Below are 18,560 nucleotides of genomic sequence, written 5' to 3' on the forward strand. Positions count from 1 at the left end.
AACTCTGAGAAACCAAGAGTCTGACGCTTAGCCAACTGAACCACCCAGGTGCCCCTATTTGTCCTTTTTAAAATAAAATTTCCAGAGAGGATGATTGGCTGGGCAAGAAAGATACACCCCAGAGATAACCAAATACCCATCACCTGTCCTATTCTTAAGGAAGCAGGTCAGTAACAGATGAGTTACTTATGTGATCCTGAGCAAAGTCACTTAATCCTGCTAATCTTCTGTTTTCTCATCTGTAAAAATTGGGATAACTTCTTTTCACAGGGGTTATGATGCTTGCATTAGAGAATTCATGTAAAGAAGTTCCTGGCATCTAGGGAATGGTAACTATTATCATATTCCTTTCTTTACCACTAACAATAAAGTAAACTTTTTTATTTTATTTTATTTTATTTATTTATTTGACAGAGAGAGACAGCGAGAGAGGGAACACAAGCAGGCGGAGTGGGAGAGGGAGAAGCAGGTTTCCCACCGAGCAGGGAGCCTGATGCGGGGCTCGATCCCAGGACCCTGGGACCATGACCTGAACCAAAGGCAGGCACCCAACGACTGAGCCACCCAGGCGTCCCTAAAGTAAACTTTTGGGGTCAATGCTGGGTACATACTAGGAGTTCAATAAATTACTGGTGAAGTGAGAGAGAAAAAACTGGTAGCCTGTCCTGCCCAAAAACTCTCCACAAAGACACTCAAAAGCACAAAAGCGTCTTACTTGGAAATAGAAAACCATCCAGTGAAGAGGCCTACATGGAAATCCACTAGCCTTCCCTGGTCTGAGAGATTTTGTCCCTGACAATAATTGATGGATTGTTCAGACTTCTCATTTGATGAGAGGCCGGAGCCACGTATCCAAGCTCCGAAACGGTAACCAATGGGCGCCATCAGCAGGACCCCTGCTGACCTCCCCTAACACATCCATACATTCCTAGGCCCCATGCAGTTTCATGCCCACTTAATTCACTGAGCTCCAGTTTGGGCCTTAAAATATATTAAAGGGAGATTTTAATAACGAAGCAGATCTGCGCATCTAGCGGATGTTCCCACGTTCCTTTTGGGCCCAGATATTTCTGAACAGCTTTTTCTGGTACAGGAACTGAGCCCCGCTTCCCCCCCCAACCCCACCCCCACGCAAGGACGCAGCTCAGGCCACAGCGGGGTGTTTAGCGCTCTTCAGTGGCTCCAGATTGCGGCGCTTGTGCAGGTCTCCTCATATGTAACCGATGGCTCCTGAGAGCCTACCTCTCGTAAATTACTTCCCACGATGCCTGCGACCACCGCAGAATCCAAGTTTGAATAGAGCAGGAAAAAGGTGTTTGAAAGGCCTGTTCACTCAGCTGCATTTTAATTTCCTTTTCAATCTTGTCCCAATTAATTTCACAGAATTAATCTCACAGAAGCAAACTCGGCAGCACCGAGGCTGCAGCTTTTAGTGTGGCGGTCGCTCTGCCTGAACATGAAATAGGAGCTAATATAAAAATCCATCTGCTGTGTTTGAAATACACACCGGCTGCTACTCAGTCCTGTCTGACATTCCAAACATCAACAGCGGGGAAAAGTGATTTGGGGGTTAGTGGCCATCAGTACTTGGCAGGGGTTCAACAACAGGTGTACTCCAAAAATCCATTCAGCCTGGGCACCAGGCATGACATGGCAGGTGCTTGAAGCAGCCTCCATGCAGGAGCGCCGGGCCGTGGCTTCATTCTTTTTATCTGCGGACCGTGAGGCCCTTCTGTGGACCAGCACCGCTGTGGGCATTTATTCCAAGTGGGAGAACGGGAGGTAAGATAAGAAGCCTCTATTTGGGTAAGATGAGTCGCAAGTTCCAACTTTCAGGGAAGTGACTCTCTTCCTGGCTCCAAGGTCTCTCACTAGGGAAACTGCTTTCTAAGTAATAAAGGTGCTCATTCTACTATGTGAGAGAACTTAAATAAATGCCTATTTAAAAATTAAGCCTCCTGGGCGCCTGGGTGGCTCAGTTGGTTAAGCGACTGCCTTCAGCTCAGGTCATGATCCTGGAGTCCCGGGATCGAGTCCCGCATCGGGCTCCCTGCTCGGCAGGGAGTCTGCTCCTCCCTCTCATGCTCTCTGTCTCTCATTCTCTCTGTCTCAAATAAATAAATAAAATCTTTAAAAAAAAAAAAAAAATTAAGCCTCCTGTTCCAGAAGTAATTCATAGTGGCAACGTGAGCTGTCCAGCAGATAGGGCCAAATTAAAGAGAGAAAGAAAAACTCTTTCTCAATTGACTAGAAAGAAGAGGTCCCTGAATGAGGTCTTCTATTTAGGGTAAACTGAGTCAACAAGCCTCATCTCTTAGGCTTACATCGTGTGCCTCATGAGTTGGGCTTAGGCTCCTCCAAGATTTGCCCTGCCACTTAAGCCCATGGAGATCAGCCTCGGAGCAATCAGCTGGGCACAACAGAAGGTTTCTACTTACATAGTGGCTTAGCTGGGGTGGGAGGATGTTTCCGTGGACCAAACACACCAGCCTTTGGTTGTCTTCTCTGCCGGTGCAGTTAACATGGAAACAGAGAGCCTTACAGGCAAAGTCAAGTTTAACATCAGACACATGGTGCTGTCAGATGCTTTGGGCCTTTGGAGTCTGAGGATAGACTGACTTTGTCACCCTGAGTGACATTTAGCTTCCAGCGTGGCTGAAGCTACTTAGAATGAGGCTGGAACCTAACTCCAAACCCAACTCCTTGTTATCTGAAGGCGGCATGTCTGTTCCCAGCACCTGGACTGTGTTTAGCACAACACCATGTCTGTTATAATGGGGGTTTTAAAGCCCCCCGTTCTCCACCTCCTCCCTCAAAGGACTACTTAAAGAATGTAGACCTTTCCCCTCCCTTGATCCCATTCCCTCCAAAAGAGATTTGTATGTTGTAAAATTATCTGAATGCAGCAGTACTTCCTGTCCTAAGTGTGCTTAGTCGAATGTGATAAAAGCCTCATAAAAACAGATAAGTTAATTCCTTCAATTGCTTTAAATGAAGGGTTGGGTTGGGTTTGGGTTGGTTGTTTTTTTTTTTTTTTCTTTTTTTTGGTTTTTTGGTTTTTTAATTTCAGGGCTCTGAGGGAAAGGAGGTGTTTGGTGACATCTAGTGTCCATTTAGGACTTCCTCAGGCACCATTACCCTCAGCTTGGCTGTGTGGGGGGATGGGCAGGGTTATTTGGGAGGTAATTCAGGGGAGTAAGTGGGGAGAATATAGGCCTGGGGCACAGGCTGCCCAAACCGTGTGATGAAACTGATCAATGCCTGTCAAAGAGCAATTATCCACCTCTGACCTAACCAAAGGGGGCGAGTAAGGGGAGACCATCGGAAAATATCTTTTCTTATTTATGATGATATGAAAGAGAAGCAGAACCTGTCCCCACCACCCCATTTCATGTTAACAAGCAGGTCAACACTGTGCTGTGATGACGAAGATGATGATGATGATGGTGTTTTCTCTCATTAATAACCCCAATGGGAGTCTATAGAGTTAGGAGGATGGGAATGGGATTTGGGGTCAGCTGGAAGGCAACGGTCATACACCGGTCAAATTCAGTAGAGGCCATTCCTTTCCCCCAGACAGGAACCAATCGTCTAGAACAAACCCTGGCAGCCTCATTCCTTCCAGGTAATTTTTATAAATGAGGGGACACCCATTCCAAGAGAGGACAAAAGGGAGAGGATGCTTGTGTGTGTGTGTGTCTGTGTGTGTGTGCATATGCATGCATACAAACCTGCTAACAAGAGCCCCAATTGCATATCAACCCTACCCTCCAAACCCTGGCCATTTATTATAAAACCCATCTTTTAAAAAGAGAAAAAAACGCATTTTCCACTTTATTCCACTTACCCTTAAACTGTTGTCCTGGACAGGAGCCTTCACTTTCTACACACACAACACACACACACATACACACATGCACACACCTTTCAGTCAGGTGGAAAGTCCCAGATCAGATAATTAACTATGAGGCCCAGACAGAATTGTTTACCTAGAACCATATAAGCCTTGGCAGGGTTAGGTTAATGCTCAGAATCGCCCGATGCTTTACAAACTCCAGTGTAAAAAAATTCCAGCCATTTATTTTGCGGTGAATTTATAACAAATGCTGTTAAAGGCTTCGTCTTTTGACAGAGGTAATAATAAATTCACTGTTAAAGACAGTAGTTTAATTCCTTATACCTCCAATACTGCACAGAATAAACCATATTCATCACTGAGTAATTTTTTACCACATAAATCTTTAAAACTAACCGGTGAAGCCTGTTGAGACTGAAATATTGTGAATTTATTAGATATGCCCATGTAGTATTGGATTCAGAGGTTTCCATTCGAATATATTATGGGGAAAATTTGTGTCTTTAACTGTGACATTCCCTCCATTTCCCACCGCCAGCATTATAACAAGCAGCTCCTCCAGAGTCAACTGCACGTTTATTAGACAGAGATCTAGTAATAAACTCCTCACTAATCTGCCAAAGAGGCTGGATGACATTTCGGTGAGGTTCTCTATTTAAAAGGAGTCACAAAAGCTTTGTTTCTGTGTAATTATTTTCTCAAAAGGAGCTCAGCCTCCCCAAACCTCTGTCTGCCAGCCTTTCTTGGTAGTATATGGGTCCAGTTCTCCAACCAAACTAGCAAAATATTAAAAGCAAATTATAACCTCATTGCAAACATATAGGGGAGTAACTTCCATTCAGTTTATAGAATTAGTTGGCGGGGGGCGGGGGGCGGGGGGCCACTTGGGGTAATTGGTTAGAACACAGAAAAGCTGGGATTAGCAGACATTGCCAGACGTATGGTATTTAATAAGGCTAATAAAAAGATTATATTGATTCTCAAACTAGAAATAATAGACAATGGTTTCGGAAAACTTGCTATTTAAAAACTTTCATCTTGACATATGACACATTAAAGATACAATTAAATCCTCAGATTTGAGCAAAAATCCTTTTACCCTACCATATTAATTTTGAGCGAAAACCTGTGCCTGTTAGATGAGAATATTCTGAATCTTCCTCATGATTTGCTAGTGAAGTGACATTTAAACTAACTAATTGATTATATCAAATTGTAATGCCCTCTCCAGTTTCATTAAGGAAACAATATTGCCAGAATGAAAAATATTTTTTTTTCTTTTAGATGCACAAATGTGCGTTATTTTTTTTTTTTTAGCAAAGAGCTTCGGCGTCTTCTCTGTTCCCACTAACATTCTGTATTTGGGAAGAGTTCCAGATACTAAAACTTCCAAGGAGCATTGTGAACTTTAAGATTCTTTTTTAATCAAATCAAATCAAATAGGTTTTTAACTGTTAAACAAAGGAGAAAAATCTCCTGGCGGTGCAAGACTGCAGCCCATCAGAATAATTGTTAAAAGACAGAACCCGGCTAGAAAGATAAGCATAATACCAGCAATTAATATTCAGCATTTCACATTATAGTCAAGAGGATGTGTTTTTCTTTGTGATGTGGCTCATAAGCTAAGAGTGTTGGGAGCCAGATTCTGAGCTCTGTCTTCTTTTTGTGCATGAGGATTAAGGAGGAAAAAAACAGCAACAACAATCTTGCTCCATCTGTAAATGAACAAACATCTTGATTTTATAGCTATTTGCTTTGTAAAACTGAGGAATGAAACAAAAATTACTGGATGCCTAAGTAACACTTTAATTTCGAATTCATTTACGCTGTAGCTATGTAGTTGTCACAAACCATAATGCAGTATTTAATTAAAATAACACAAGTGCATCTAGATATGTCCTGGGGTAGCTATCACCAAATTATAGTCTATGCCATCCGTATTTTATTTATGAAATGGCAGATTCTAAGGTGCAACTAGGCTGATACAACAGCATAAACATTTTAGACCTGCATTTTTATAAAGGCTCTTTTTTTTTTCCTGCTGTGTCTTTAAATATTTTCCTTCTTCTATCTTTCTGGGGGTTTTTTAGTGGCATTGTTTTGATGTCGATAAAGATCGTGCTTTCTAACTCTTGCTTTTCAACTATTGACCTCCTGAGTCTTCTGGCTGTGAAATCCCCCGTCTGTTGTCATGAAAAGGCTTGAGTTCTTAGCAGAACTTGGACGTGGATTCCAAGAGGGTAGGAAAAAAGCAAAACTCTTTTCAGGCTCAGTGTGCTTGTTCCCATACAATCTTCCTTGCACCTTTTTTTTTTTTTACCTATAAATACCCATTATAGTTTACACGCTTGCTTGCTCTACTCTGTGGATGTTCACATGCAGACGTACTGCTCCTTTTCATAAACGCATAGCATCTATCTTACACGCACCCACCATCTATCTCCTCGTTCACATTGGCTGTCCCATCCACCTCCTTGTCTGCAGAATTATGTTCAGCAAGGTCCCGATTTATAGGAAATAAATAATGAAAAGGAACAGACTGGGAAAGATAATCGAAACATTCAAATTGTTATTTTTCACTGTACTTTCCACAAACAGAGCATCTATAAACACCTAGCAAAGGTGTTGGCCAATTCCTAAAAAGCAGTGCCTTATGGAACATCCTGACCGAGTGGGTCTCTACACTGAATCTTTCCTGTTCTGTCTCTCTTGTTTTTTGGTGCTCCAAGATCTGGCCATTTTTAAACGGCAAATGATGCCGTGTTGTTATTTTCATTCTTCCTTCCTGTAATGACAAGTTTTTGTCATCATTCATCCCCTATAAGACAATCCTAAGAATTTTAAAACAGAAACAATCAACTTTTTAAAGAAAATAGCCCTTGCAGTTACATTATAAAGATATTCCAGTAATGGTATCAGCGGATCAGAGCCTGATCCTGCAGCAAGGGTCTTTTGGAGAGAGGGTTTCTTATACACACTTGTAATTATTTTAGCCCCTTTCACAGGTCACATAGAAAGTTAATTTCAATCGCTGCTAATTTCCATCCAACAAGAGTACGGTACTTTAAGCCACCCAAAATAATTGGATTCAAAACAAATTTAGGAAATTGAGTGTGTTAGAAAGCAAATAAAAATATCCTTTCGGTAAGGAGGAGGGTGGAAGTAGTAAAAATGGCCTTTTTTTCCCCCTTCCTTCTTTCCCCTTCACAACTTTGCCATTAAAGTTGCACCTACAGCTAGAAGTTTGTCCGTGAAAAATGGTCATTTTGTTTCTCTGCTCAAAGAATGTTATTAAAATGCTAATTTAAAAGAAAAAGGAGTTAAATATCTAGCGATGGTGCATTCTAATTGCAACCATAATGAGCTCTCTAAATGTGCGTGCCCCTGACACACACAGAGCATAAACAGCAGTAAACAGATCATTAGTACCCGCGTTCATTTATTCTGGCGACCTTACCATGACCCCACCGAGGGTAGGGTGAAAAGCAGGTGGATCTGGCTGTGACACCCCCTAGAGGGATCCAGGAAATGAAGCTATAAGCGGTTGTCATGGAAACGCCTATGTGTGCAGATGATGTAACACACCGACAGGCTGTAGGGCTCCGCAACTGGGACGTTGCCTTTCCCTCGCTGGAACAATCTTGAGGATTAAATTATTCATTTCTTTAATTCACAAAGCAAAAGGAATCCTAATTTTCTTGGTGATGTGCAACTCTCTTTCATTTGTCTAAGGTCTGGAACGTAGCGACTTATCATCCCCTCTTTCTCTGAAACCTACCCCAGCTTCCTACATTCTAGCCCCAAATCGCTGAATCTGGCAAAATCAAGTGGGGGGGCGGGGGAGGCAGAAATCTGACGCTCAACACCTGTACCTTAAAGAGAGAAAAACCTAAGGTTTGAAGCTGAAATTAATAATATAGACAGTGTCCCTTTCTGGTGAGGGCATTTAGTTGAGCAGGGACCAAACATATACCTGTCCTGAATAAGACGGCTTTGTCTGGAGCAGGGCAGAGTTAAGCCAATACCCAATGAGGAGAGCATAAAGCAGAGTAGGCACCAGCCCCAAATGAACACATCACCCTAGCAAGGTGCAAGAAAAAGAGATAAGAGAAAACAAGCATCTACTCACCCCCTCCCATGTCCAATTGAGGGAATCGAGATTAATAAAAATAATTCTTTGGAGAATGATTCCACTCTATCCTACCCTGTTTTGTACCAAACAACCTCAATAATAACCTTCCGGCAATAGTAGAATAACGTTTCTTTCTTTCTTTTTTTTTTTTTTAAGGAAGCAGAAAAGACGATCTCTGGAAATTATTTTAAAATAAAAAATATCCTGGCCTGTGCCTCCCCCCCCACCCCACCCCCACTGCACTTTAGATGAACTTGTGATATTGTAGCAATGGCCCTTGAAGTGCAGTGGGGAGGTGATTTAGGAGAATATTAAAGGCAACGTGGAGATTCAAGGCGCCTCTCTCAGGGAGATCTGGAGAAATACGCAGCACAGATGGGCCGAGCAGATTAAACATTTCCGTCACATTGTTTCCAAATTGTGTTGTGGTGCCTGAGGCTGGTACTGCGGTCAGAGCAAAACAGAGCGGTGCAGAGCTGTGAGCTGTTTATGGAATACGTATTAATACGCCGGTCTCACATGGTATCACAATTCTATCAGCTCCGAAATGGTGCTGTCTCTATTGTTCCTGAATTCTGCACTTGGCACCTTGTCTTCTCCCATCTGCAAAGTGTTTACCTTCCCTTTATCCTTTCTGTCTTTTTTAGGCAAAGTTCAAGTTGTGTGTATCTTTCTCATTTCTCTTCCCGCCCTCCCTCTTCTCTTCACAGTTTAGGATTTTTCTCTCGTGCACGGCCTGTGTTTTGCACACACTTTCATCACCAACAGTGTCCAACGTGTGCACGGGTCCTGCACGCCAGGCTTCGGGCCTGAGGCTGAATTTCCCCTTGCTTTCAAGTGCTCTCAGACACCCCGCCCCCCATCTAGCTGACACATTCCTCCTCAGAACACTCAACTCTTAGCTGTCCAGTTGTCACCTTATGCCCCCCCCAGCTGTTGTCACTGACCACCCAGCCTTTCCTCGCCCCCTTTCTCACACTCACATGCCTTTCCCTCCTCCCCAGTCCAGGCCCACCAATCTCCAGGTTAGCAAGTTCCCTGAAATGTAACAATAAATAAAACTGGTTCAATTGAGGCAAATTTAATGATTCATTTTTATTATGATTGATAGACCAAAACTCTGAATAATGGAAAAAAGAGAAAATGATTGCCAAGAACTTAAAACATGGTGTCAGCCTGGGGAGGCTGCCAAACTACCCAAGGTTTCAGCCAAGCGCTGAGCTCCAGTCCTCTGACAGCTTCCAACCCCACTAATCCACCATCCACCCGACTGACCACTTCCTTTTCCCTTCTGCAAAATCTCCCCACAAAACCACTTATGCTGAAAAATGGGCACCTGCTTGTCTTTGGTGAACAATCCTTATTCCCAGCCTTGCTTTTCTCAGCAGTTGGAAGGGTGCTGAGTTAGAGCCCTCAATTTATTTAATAATTTATGATATCCTCAGAAAGCATTAAATTTCCAAAGCTGGATTTTAGAAGTAGAGAAATTGTGGGCCAATCCAGAGTAAAAATACAATGTTTTTGGCTGATCCTGGAATATTACAATCTACTCTGCTTAGGAATTCGAATTTCCCATCTTTGCTAATGATAATGTCGGATGCACAAGCACTGATAAGAGAAATGAGCGATCATAAACCAATAATTCTGTGATTGATTGGCCTTTCCCATACATATATCAAGCTTCTATTGATCTTTCAAGTCAGGGGCTGATTGATTGTTCTCTTCAAGAGGAATTCTCTTATTTACAAGCACTGGTATAGTGAACTTTGATGGTTAAAAGAACAAAAGTATGAGACATTTTCCGGGAATCTTGTTCCACAGAGGCTTATCGAAACCCAATTCAATGCGAAAAGAGAACATTTCTATTAGGAACATTCTCAGGGCAGACGGGGTCAAGCAGCTTGCTCCAAAAGCCATCACGTGGATTTGAATGGGAGCTATTGAGAGACGTCACAGCTAAAGAGATGGTGCCTTAGTGGTACACATGAAAGTAATATAACACTGTACATCAATTATACTTCAATAATAAAAGAAAAAGAGAGAGAGAGGGATGGTGCCTTAGAAAGAATGAGGAAGCTTGGTCAGCCTTCAACCTTAGAAGAAGGAACAGACTCCGAAGCTGGAGGGCTGAAGCCTAAGAAACCCAGCATGGCAGAAACAAGGATTCTTGACTTCCTTTCTCTGTACTTTTAAAAGCTGGGGGGAGGCTGGGGTGGAGAGAGGCCACCCTGGGCCAAAGTGCAGATCCAGGCCATAAAGATCATTGTATCCCCCACCCACCCACCCACCCACCCACACACACACACACACACACAGAGCACTGGTTCATAAACTGTAGAGGGTTCATAAACCCTTTGAGAATCTGATGAAAGTTCTGGACTTCACCCCAGGGACAAGACATAAAGACATATAGACACGTGCACACAAAATTTTACACCAAATTCAAGGAGTTCAGAGAACCCTTCACGTCCATCCATGGACAAGCCAGGGGTTCACAGACTCCAGTTTAAGAATCTGTGCCCTAGAGGATGGTGCTTTCCTTTTGTTGGAACAGCCTAGGATTCACTGAGCCTAGAAATTGAATTCTCATCCCAAGACAGGATGGTCATTCCAGGTCATGTCTGTGCTACTCCAGGGGAGCCATGGAAGAGCTTATACAAATAGGAACCAGCAGGGAGGAGAGAAATTAAAATGTAGCAATCATGGAGTAGGGGTATTTAATCTCTTTTAAGGCTTATGATAGGCGCCTGCTGGTTTTCCCCCTGATATCCCCTGACACCTACTGACAGGGTATTTGCAGCACCACACAGGGACTCAGGGCCCTGTGACAGGAGGAGCACTGAGGAGGTCCGTGATAGTCTTGAAACCATAAACAGCAATAGGGAACCACTAGAGGCAGAGTCAAGCTGTGCAACATGTCCGTGGTTGGTGGCCATACTGCTTTTTGTTTATAGAATTTGCTGTTCTTTTTATGGCAGGTTTGGTAGGGTTGTTTTGTTTTGTTTTTTTCCTTGTTGATGGAGATTAGCAGCATAAATCCTTTTATGGCAGTGTGCAATCCCCCATAAACACTTTTGATTGTTGCTGATGGTGAGTGCTGTGTCTGTTTCAAGTTCACTCGATGTTCTGCTCATCTAGGCCAATAGCTTCTCCAACCAGACAAGGGAGTCCAAGTAACCCACCTTTGCTTTCAAGATTCCTTCATTTGGGGAGTTCAGGGAGGTGGAACAGGGTTGGTGTTGAGGGAAACGGATGTCTAATCAAGCCTAGAAATATTTATGATGAGAACAAACCACACGGTGCACTATTTTTGAGTGAAAAGCTTCTGTAAAGACTTCGTGACAATAGGCAAGTGCTGATGTAAAGGGTCGGTTTGCTTTTTTTAAAACAGCTTTTTATATTCTTATCTAAAGCATCTTGTGTTACGTAATTAACCCCTTAGCTATACCATACACGATGTGTATAGAGTTAAGGAGTGAGGAGCCTGGGCAGTTCTGATCCCTTCCCGTGGTAGGCGTGTATCCCCACCGTGGAGGTAGAACCACTTGCGCATTGAGGATTTCAGGTCTCCGGGAGTGTCTCAGCATTTTCTGGTCTTTCTAAACATCCAGGCAGGGGAAGTCAAACTTTATTGAAAACGTTGATCCCAGGAATTCAGTCCCGTCTGCCATCCAAAACTAAAACCCAAGAATCAGCAACTTAATAAAAATGCAGTAAATTAGCACCTCTAGACAAGAGCAGAGTTCATTCAGAGCTGGGGTCTGCCTGGCTGAGCCAGTACTCTCTCCATTTTAATAGTTTAATAAAAATTAGCATAATTAACGAACATCTGTATGATCCAGAGTGGTGCAATTTGGCACTTGGAAACGAGGGTTTAAACATGATTGCTGTGAGTTTAATGTTGTTTTAATTCTTTTTGGCACTGTGCAGTGAAATAAACGTTTGGTGGTGATAGTTCTCGGCCGGATCTCATTTGCATTTTTCTCCCTTTGATTATGAGCAATTGTGGACTCCCCAGCAATTCATCAAAGTAGAAATTATTTTAAAATACCTCGTGGTGTTCAGACTGGGCTGGAGCAATGCATGGGAGGTGGTAGTGGAAGAGAAGCCTAGAAATTTTCCATTCATGCTTTAAAATCTCAGCCCTGCAGCCCTTTTTGGGTATCCAGCCAAGGGATGAAATCTGGAAAAGCCAGTCAGATCCCAAGACCTGTAGGTGCTTTGATTAAGCTCCTAGGCTCCCACAGCAGGGTACTTACGGTCTCTGAGACTGTGCCATCCTCCTTACTCTCTGCCTGCTCTTTTGTTTTGAAGGGCAGAGAGTTGATTTCACTCATTTCAGTTCTCAGCACTGTGGTGAGGCTTCTCCATCTGCGGTCGGCAGGGTCAGTGTTCCCCTCGAGGGGGAGGCACACGGCCTGGGAGCCTGGTCTTTGCCTGGTCTTTGCAGGTGTCCTGCTGAGCCTCATCTGCTTCCTGTTTGCACCCTCTTCGGGTTGGCAGAGAGCACCTTCCCAAGGCTTGGTCCCTACTCCCAGCATTACGGCTAAAGGCGGATGCTACGGAGCATGAGTCGAAGTCAGGAGTCTGAGACAGTCCCTAGGGAGGGAATGCCTGGTCTGAGCCCCTCAGGTGATGAAGATGACACCATATGGCAGGTGGAAGACCGCCCTTCACATGTGTTTCAGCAAGTTGACATCGATCAAAAGACTATCAGACGACACTGTGCCCACCCTCCCGCCTGTGAGGTAGCAGAAGAGCTAAAGCTAGGGTTTTTATGAGTAACAGTACGAGAGGAAGACAGAATATGTGTCTCTCTCACAGCAAGGCTTTGTGGAAATGGCATTCCAGCAACATGCTGAGCAAAAGGCAACACTACAAGAAAACTTAAGGCAGAAACTGCCCTAACTTCAGTGTTGGAAAATGGACAGTAACATAATTTGTACGGAGAGGAGTTTAAAACATCCTGACAGGCAGAGGCTGAGGGGCTCTGGGTAATTTCCCACAAGGCAATGCAGACTGTAGGGAGAAGTTGGCCTGGGGGAGAGTGGGGGGCATGAGAAGGTGTGGGGAAACAGTGGGCTGGGTGGTAGACACATGCAGTTATTTAAGACTGGTTCTTAAAAGGTAATTCCCTGTTCTTTTTAGGATCAACTCAGCCTCGCTCGGTATGGCATTTGAGACTCTCTTCATGGTATTTAGGGAGCCATTTGGGAAAACTCTCTCCAAAGGCGGTTGCTCTCTTCCCGCCACAACCAGTTCAATTACCAGGAGAATATCTTGGATTTAGCTGAAACTAAATCTGCTCAACTGAAAGAATAAATCCCACTGCTCCCTTCATTTCTTCATAACCTTATTTAACAAGTATTTTTTGGCCCCTATCTGTGCCGGCTACCATGCCGAGTGCTGGGAGTAGAACAGCAAACAAAACCAGCGAAGTTCCAGCTCTCACAGGACTTTCCACCTCGTGATTGGCAGTGAGACAAAGGCAGCAGATACAAGACAGCGTGATGAACTCATGTCCAGGGAAGCACAGGACACAGTACACAGTACAGAGTTGTGGCCCCCACACAGAGAGGGGCAAAGAGAAGCTTCTAGAGTGTCTAGAGAAGCCCAGGAATTGAGATCTGAAGGCTGCTTAGGAGTGAGCCCCATGAAAGGGTGAAGGGAAATAGGAGCTAAACAGGCAGAGGAAAGGCTCCAAGCTAAGAGAGCCTGTGGCCCATGGGAGTAGCAGATACAAAGTCTGTTTTACTAAGGGTCCACTAGATTTAGGGGGTAAATGACAATGCTGAACAGTGAACAGGACCAGGTCATGCACAGCCTTGTTCACCTTATTAAGACATTGACAAGAGGCAGTGGGAACCCACTTAAAGGTTTCAAGCAAAGCAGTGATTTTTTATCAATGTGCATTAAAATGATTCTGGCCCCAGAATGAAGACTAGATTGGAGGGGAACAAGAATGGAGATACAGAAACGAGCTTGGAGGTTGTTTCTGTAGTCCTCATGAGAAATGACAGTGACATGACAAGGGTATTGGCAATGGGAATGGAGAGAAGTGGATGGATTCCAGTAATACTCTGAAAAGAGAATCAACAGAACTCAAAGACTGACTGGAAGAGGAAGGTGCAACTGGAAATGACTCTTGAGTTTCTGGCTTGATTAACAGAGTGCATAGAGCTACCATCCACTGAGATAGAGAACACAGGAGGTAGAGCTGGTTGGGAGTAGGAATGGAGACAGAGGCAGGATGATGGGTTAAATTTAGGATATATTGAGTTTGAGCAGCTTGACGGACATGCACTTGGCATTAGGATCCAACACTTAGATCTGGGCTGGAGCTATGGTTGTGAGTCATTTACATGGTGGCTAAAGCACAGAGGTATATCACATTGCTCAAGGGAAGTGCATCAAGTCAGAAGAGGGCCAGGACAGAATGCTGGAAACAACCACATCAAAAGGAAGGATAGAGAAAGATGAGCTTGCAAAGGAGAATGAGAAGCAACCAAGTAGGTAAGAGGGAAGTCCGGAGAGTATAATTATCACAGAAACTAAGAAAATGCCTCAAGAAGGGTCCGTAGTTGCCAGCACTGTTGAGAGATGAAGTTAAGGACCGAGAAATACCATAGAATTTGAGCAGTCGGAGGTTATGGGAGACCGTGGAGAAAAAGTGTAAGCGGAGTGATGGGAGCAGAAGCCTGAGTAGAGTGGCTTGAAGATGGAACAGAAAGCAAGAAGTTGGGGTAGAAAGTGAAGTAAACTCTTTCAGTAAGTTTGACAGTGAATTAGCATAGATGAGTAGAAATGGGAAGTAGGCATGAGGTGGGGACTATTTAATCACTGTTTCCAAAGACAAAAGAAACTTGAATATATTTCATGGTGATGGAAGGAGCCATTTATATTAGAGGCAGAAGTCAGACTCCACAGAACCTCACCTCTAAGAAATAAAGAAAGTGGAAGGGTTACAAGACCATGTTACCAGGGAGAGTCTTCAACCACAGCCGTGGGACCTTACACTCTCCTAGCTTTAACTTCCTCTTCTGGAGGAGTAGGGATAATATCATCACTCCCCTATGTTGTGGGAATATAAATGTCTGATGCATAGTAGGTGCTCTAAACATTAGATTCTTCCCCCAGAAGAGTTGGGAGGTTGACAGACACATCAGTAAGGACAGGCAGGACATAGGAGCCCACATGATGCTCTTATGTACCCATGATGAGAGAGTCTTAAACCAGAGGAAGGACGCCTCCTCCACTTTAATGGGAAGGAAGGGTGGTTGTCAGTACAGGTAAGTTCCTCTTTTGGTGGCTGAAGGTTGACACATCTGATGGCTTCTCTTTTCTTTTTGAAGGTGGAAAAGAGGTCATCTGCTGGAAGGGCGGGGGGGGGGGGGCAGAGCTGGAGGAGGGGAGAGATAAGCTATCCAAGGAAAAGAAGGATAACCAGTTGACCTGGAATTTTATTGTGTCACCAACCTGGTTTTCTTTCTTTCTTTTCTTTTTTTTCCTAGTAGAATTCAACAGCCAAGTGTGTAAAAGACAGCTTCATGGTACCGTATATGCAGTTGAACTAGAATACATGATATTCCCTATGTATTCCTAAATTTTACTTCCTTTGAAAGAAAGAAAATATTTTCTGGTGCTTTCAGAAGCAGTCCCATAGTGTTTAACATCTGCTGTGCTTTTGAAAAGCTCTTCTGTATTCAGGGCGCCCTACTCCCAACCCTGTGATTGCTCGTTCTTTTACACCCTCTCATTCCCTTTCTTATTTGCTCCTCTCTGGGGCTCCTATGTCCTCCCTGTCTTTACTGATGTGCCTGTCAACCTCCCAACTCTTCTGGGGGAAGAATCTAATGTTTAGAGCACCTACTATGCATCAGACATTTATATTCCCACAACATAGGGGAGTGATGATATTATCCCTACTCCTCCAGAAGAGGAAGTTAAAGCTAGGAGAGTGTAAGGTCACACGGCTACTAAATGACCAAGTGGGGATTGGATCCCAGTCTGTCTGACTCCAAAGCCCATTACTCTATGCTATAAGCTCCTAGGGAGCAAGCAATGCTCTGATTCATCATTATATATCTCATGGGATCTCAAACAGCACTTTGCACATAGACGATGCTTAGTAAATATTATTGATTTGAACTATGACCTGACTCCCTGAATATCTTTAGTGTTCTGGCATTTAGGATGTGCCCAACTTTCTCAGAAGAAGCCATTCCACTCTGCTTGATAAAAGACATGCTCTTTAGGTTCAGCAATGGCATCAAATGTACTAGATTTACAATGTAGACAGGCAGACGGCAAAATGAAGGTAGAGTTTGCTTTCCTCCTCTGGGAGATTTTTTTTTTTAATCTAATAATCCCATCAGGGGTGTTAACAAGTCATACTGTAGTGTCGACAAAGAAACCACCCAACATAATCTCCCATGCAATCACTGTCAGAGATTAACAGAAACGTGACTGAATTCCAACTGAAACCACTCTCTTTTCATTTTTCAGGAGTATAACGCATATGGCTGGTGGGTAGGAGAACTGAACAGCCTCATTGGGATTGTTCCAAAGGAGTATCTCATCACTGCCTTTGAAATGGAAGAAATATGAAGCCCAGGTATCAAAACTATTGCCAATAAATCCATTGGTCATGCCTTCATCTCTCTGTGAAGGATAAGAGTTGCCAGTGGCTTTTCTTCGCTTCCACAAGTGATGCTAATGATTTCCTGTTGAAACAAGATGAAGCTAGAATTGTTTTTCCTAAATTGGGGAACTGTGTCGGTTAGGATTAGGTTCAACGACATGTGAAACAAAACTCAAAGTAACAATGACTTAATTAACATAGAAATTTATTTTTCTCTTCCAAAAAAATCTGGAGGTAAGTGATCCAAGGTACCCAGTTTCCAGATATCTTCTCTTTTTGCTCCACTGTATGTCCCAACATTCCAAAGCTTACCTTGCGGCCCAAGTTGGATGCTCCAGCTCCAGCTATCATGTCTGTACCCTACCCAGCAGGAAAGATGAAATGAAAGGGGAAGGGTACACCCACTTGTTTTAGGGACATTTCACAGACGTTGCACACACCACAGCTTACATCCCATTGGCCAGAACTTGGACAGAAAGATAGACTTATTCTAGGTAGAACCTGTGTCCAGCTTAAAAGTGGAGAGGGGAGAGGATTCATTAATAAATAAAAAGGGGAGAATGGATATTTGGGGACAACTAGGAATTTTTGCCACAAGGATGGGTCTGGCTTTTTTTTATCCCCAGCTCTCAAATCCAGAGTACCATTTCCCCCAAATGCCCATGTATTACGATATGATTGGCCAAGACTAGGAATCCAGGATGACGATTCCTATGGAACATAATCAAATTAACTTTTAGGTAATAAAGAATATAGCTTGTGTTTTATGAGCAAGAAACACATCACATTTAAAACAGTGGAGGGAGTGCCTGCTTTGGGTGGCGTAGCTTTGGTGCAGAGTGGGTTTTGTTTAGAATTAGGATGGTGATGGAGGGCACCCAAGGCTAGCATGATGTCTCTAGCTCCTTCTTCTGGCCTGAAATGGGAGCAGCCTTCACCACTCTGGGGCTCCTATGTCCTAATGATGACTTGCATGACAGTGACACAAACTATCCTTGGAATCTTCCAGACCAGGGCCCATTGTAGTGTCAGCAGCAGCTGAGTGGATTCATTTAGGAGGATACATAAGTATAGATCTTACTCTATGATGCCCTTGTACAACCATAAAGCACCAGCTCAGGCCTGTCACTCAAGGTCTGACTTTATGACTTTCCTAATGAGGATTCCATTTCCTGGCCATGAATGCAGAAGCATTGGAATTCTTCTGGCAAATCTAAACACATTCACTCTACTTCACTTTGTCATTTATTTAATGACACAGCTGTTTATCTCCCCTTTCTCTTTGACCCAACAATTCTACAGCTAGGAATTAATCCTATAGCTATACTTGCACACATGCAAAAGGATATACACATGGGGCGCCTGGCTAGCTCGGTCCGTGGAGCGTGTGACTCTTGATCTCCGGGTTGTGAGTTTGAGCCCCACACTGGATGTAGAGAATACTCAAAAATAAAATCTTGGGGCGCCTGGGTGGCTCAGTCAGTTAAGCAACTGCCTTCGGCTCAGATCATGATCTCAGGGTCCTGGGATCGAGCCCCGCATCGGGCTTCCTTCTCCGCGGGAAGCCTGCTTCTCCTTCTCCCACTCCCCCTGCTTGTGTTCCCTCTCTCGCTGTCTCTCTGTCTCTGTCAAATAAATAAAATCTTTAAAAAAATATATAATAAAATAAAATCTTTAAAAAAAAAGGATATAGGGCGCCTGGGTGGCTCAGATGGTTAAGCGTCTGCCTTCGGCTCAGGTCATGATCCCAGGGTCCTGGGATCGAGTCCCACATCAGGCTCCCGGCTCAGCGGGGAGCCTGCTTCTCCCACTGACACTCTCCCCTCTCATGCTGTTTCTCTCTCGCTTGCTCTCTAAAAAATAAATAAAATCTTGGGTGCCTGGATGGCTCAGTCGTTAAGCGTCTGCCTTCGGCTCAGGTCATGATCCCG

The 18,560-nt window shown here is 43.8% G+C and overlaps 1 protein-coding gene across 1 annotated transcript in view; it reads left to right on the forward strand.

Annotated features, from left to right (window-relative positions):
* Window positions 1-18,560, forward strand: part of SKAP1 (src kinase associated phosphoprotein 1) — a 276,017-nt gene that overhangs the window by 256,354 nt on the left and 1,103 nt on the right. Inside the window, exon 12 of the mRNA XM_021704310.1 lies at window positions 16,494-16,602. Within this exon, the coding sequence (XP_021559985.1) occupies window positions 16,494-16,595 (102 nt within the window). The 3' untranslated portion in view covers window positions 16,596-16,602. The remainder of the gene's footprint in view (window positions 1-16,493; window positions 16,603-18,560) is intronic.

The sequence above is a fragment of the Neomonachus schauinslandi genome, chromosome 15 (assembly GCF_002201575.2).
Source record: "Neomonachus schauinslandi chromosome 15, ASM220157v2, whole genome shotgun sequence".
Lineage (NCBI taxonomy): Eukaryota > Metazoa > Chordata > Mammalia > Carnivora > Phocidae > Neomonachus > Neomonachus schauinslandi.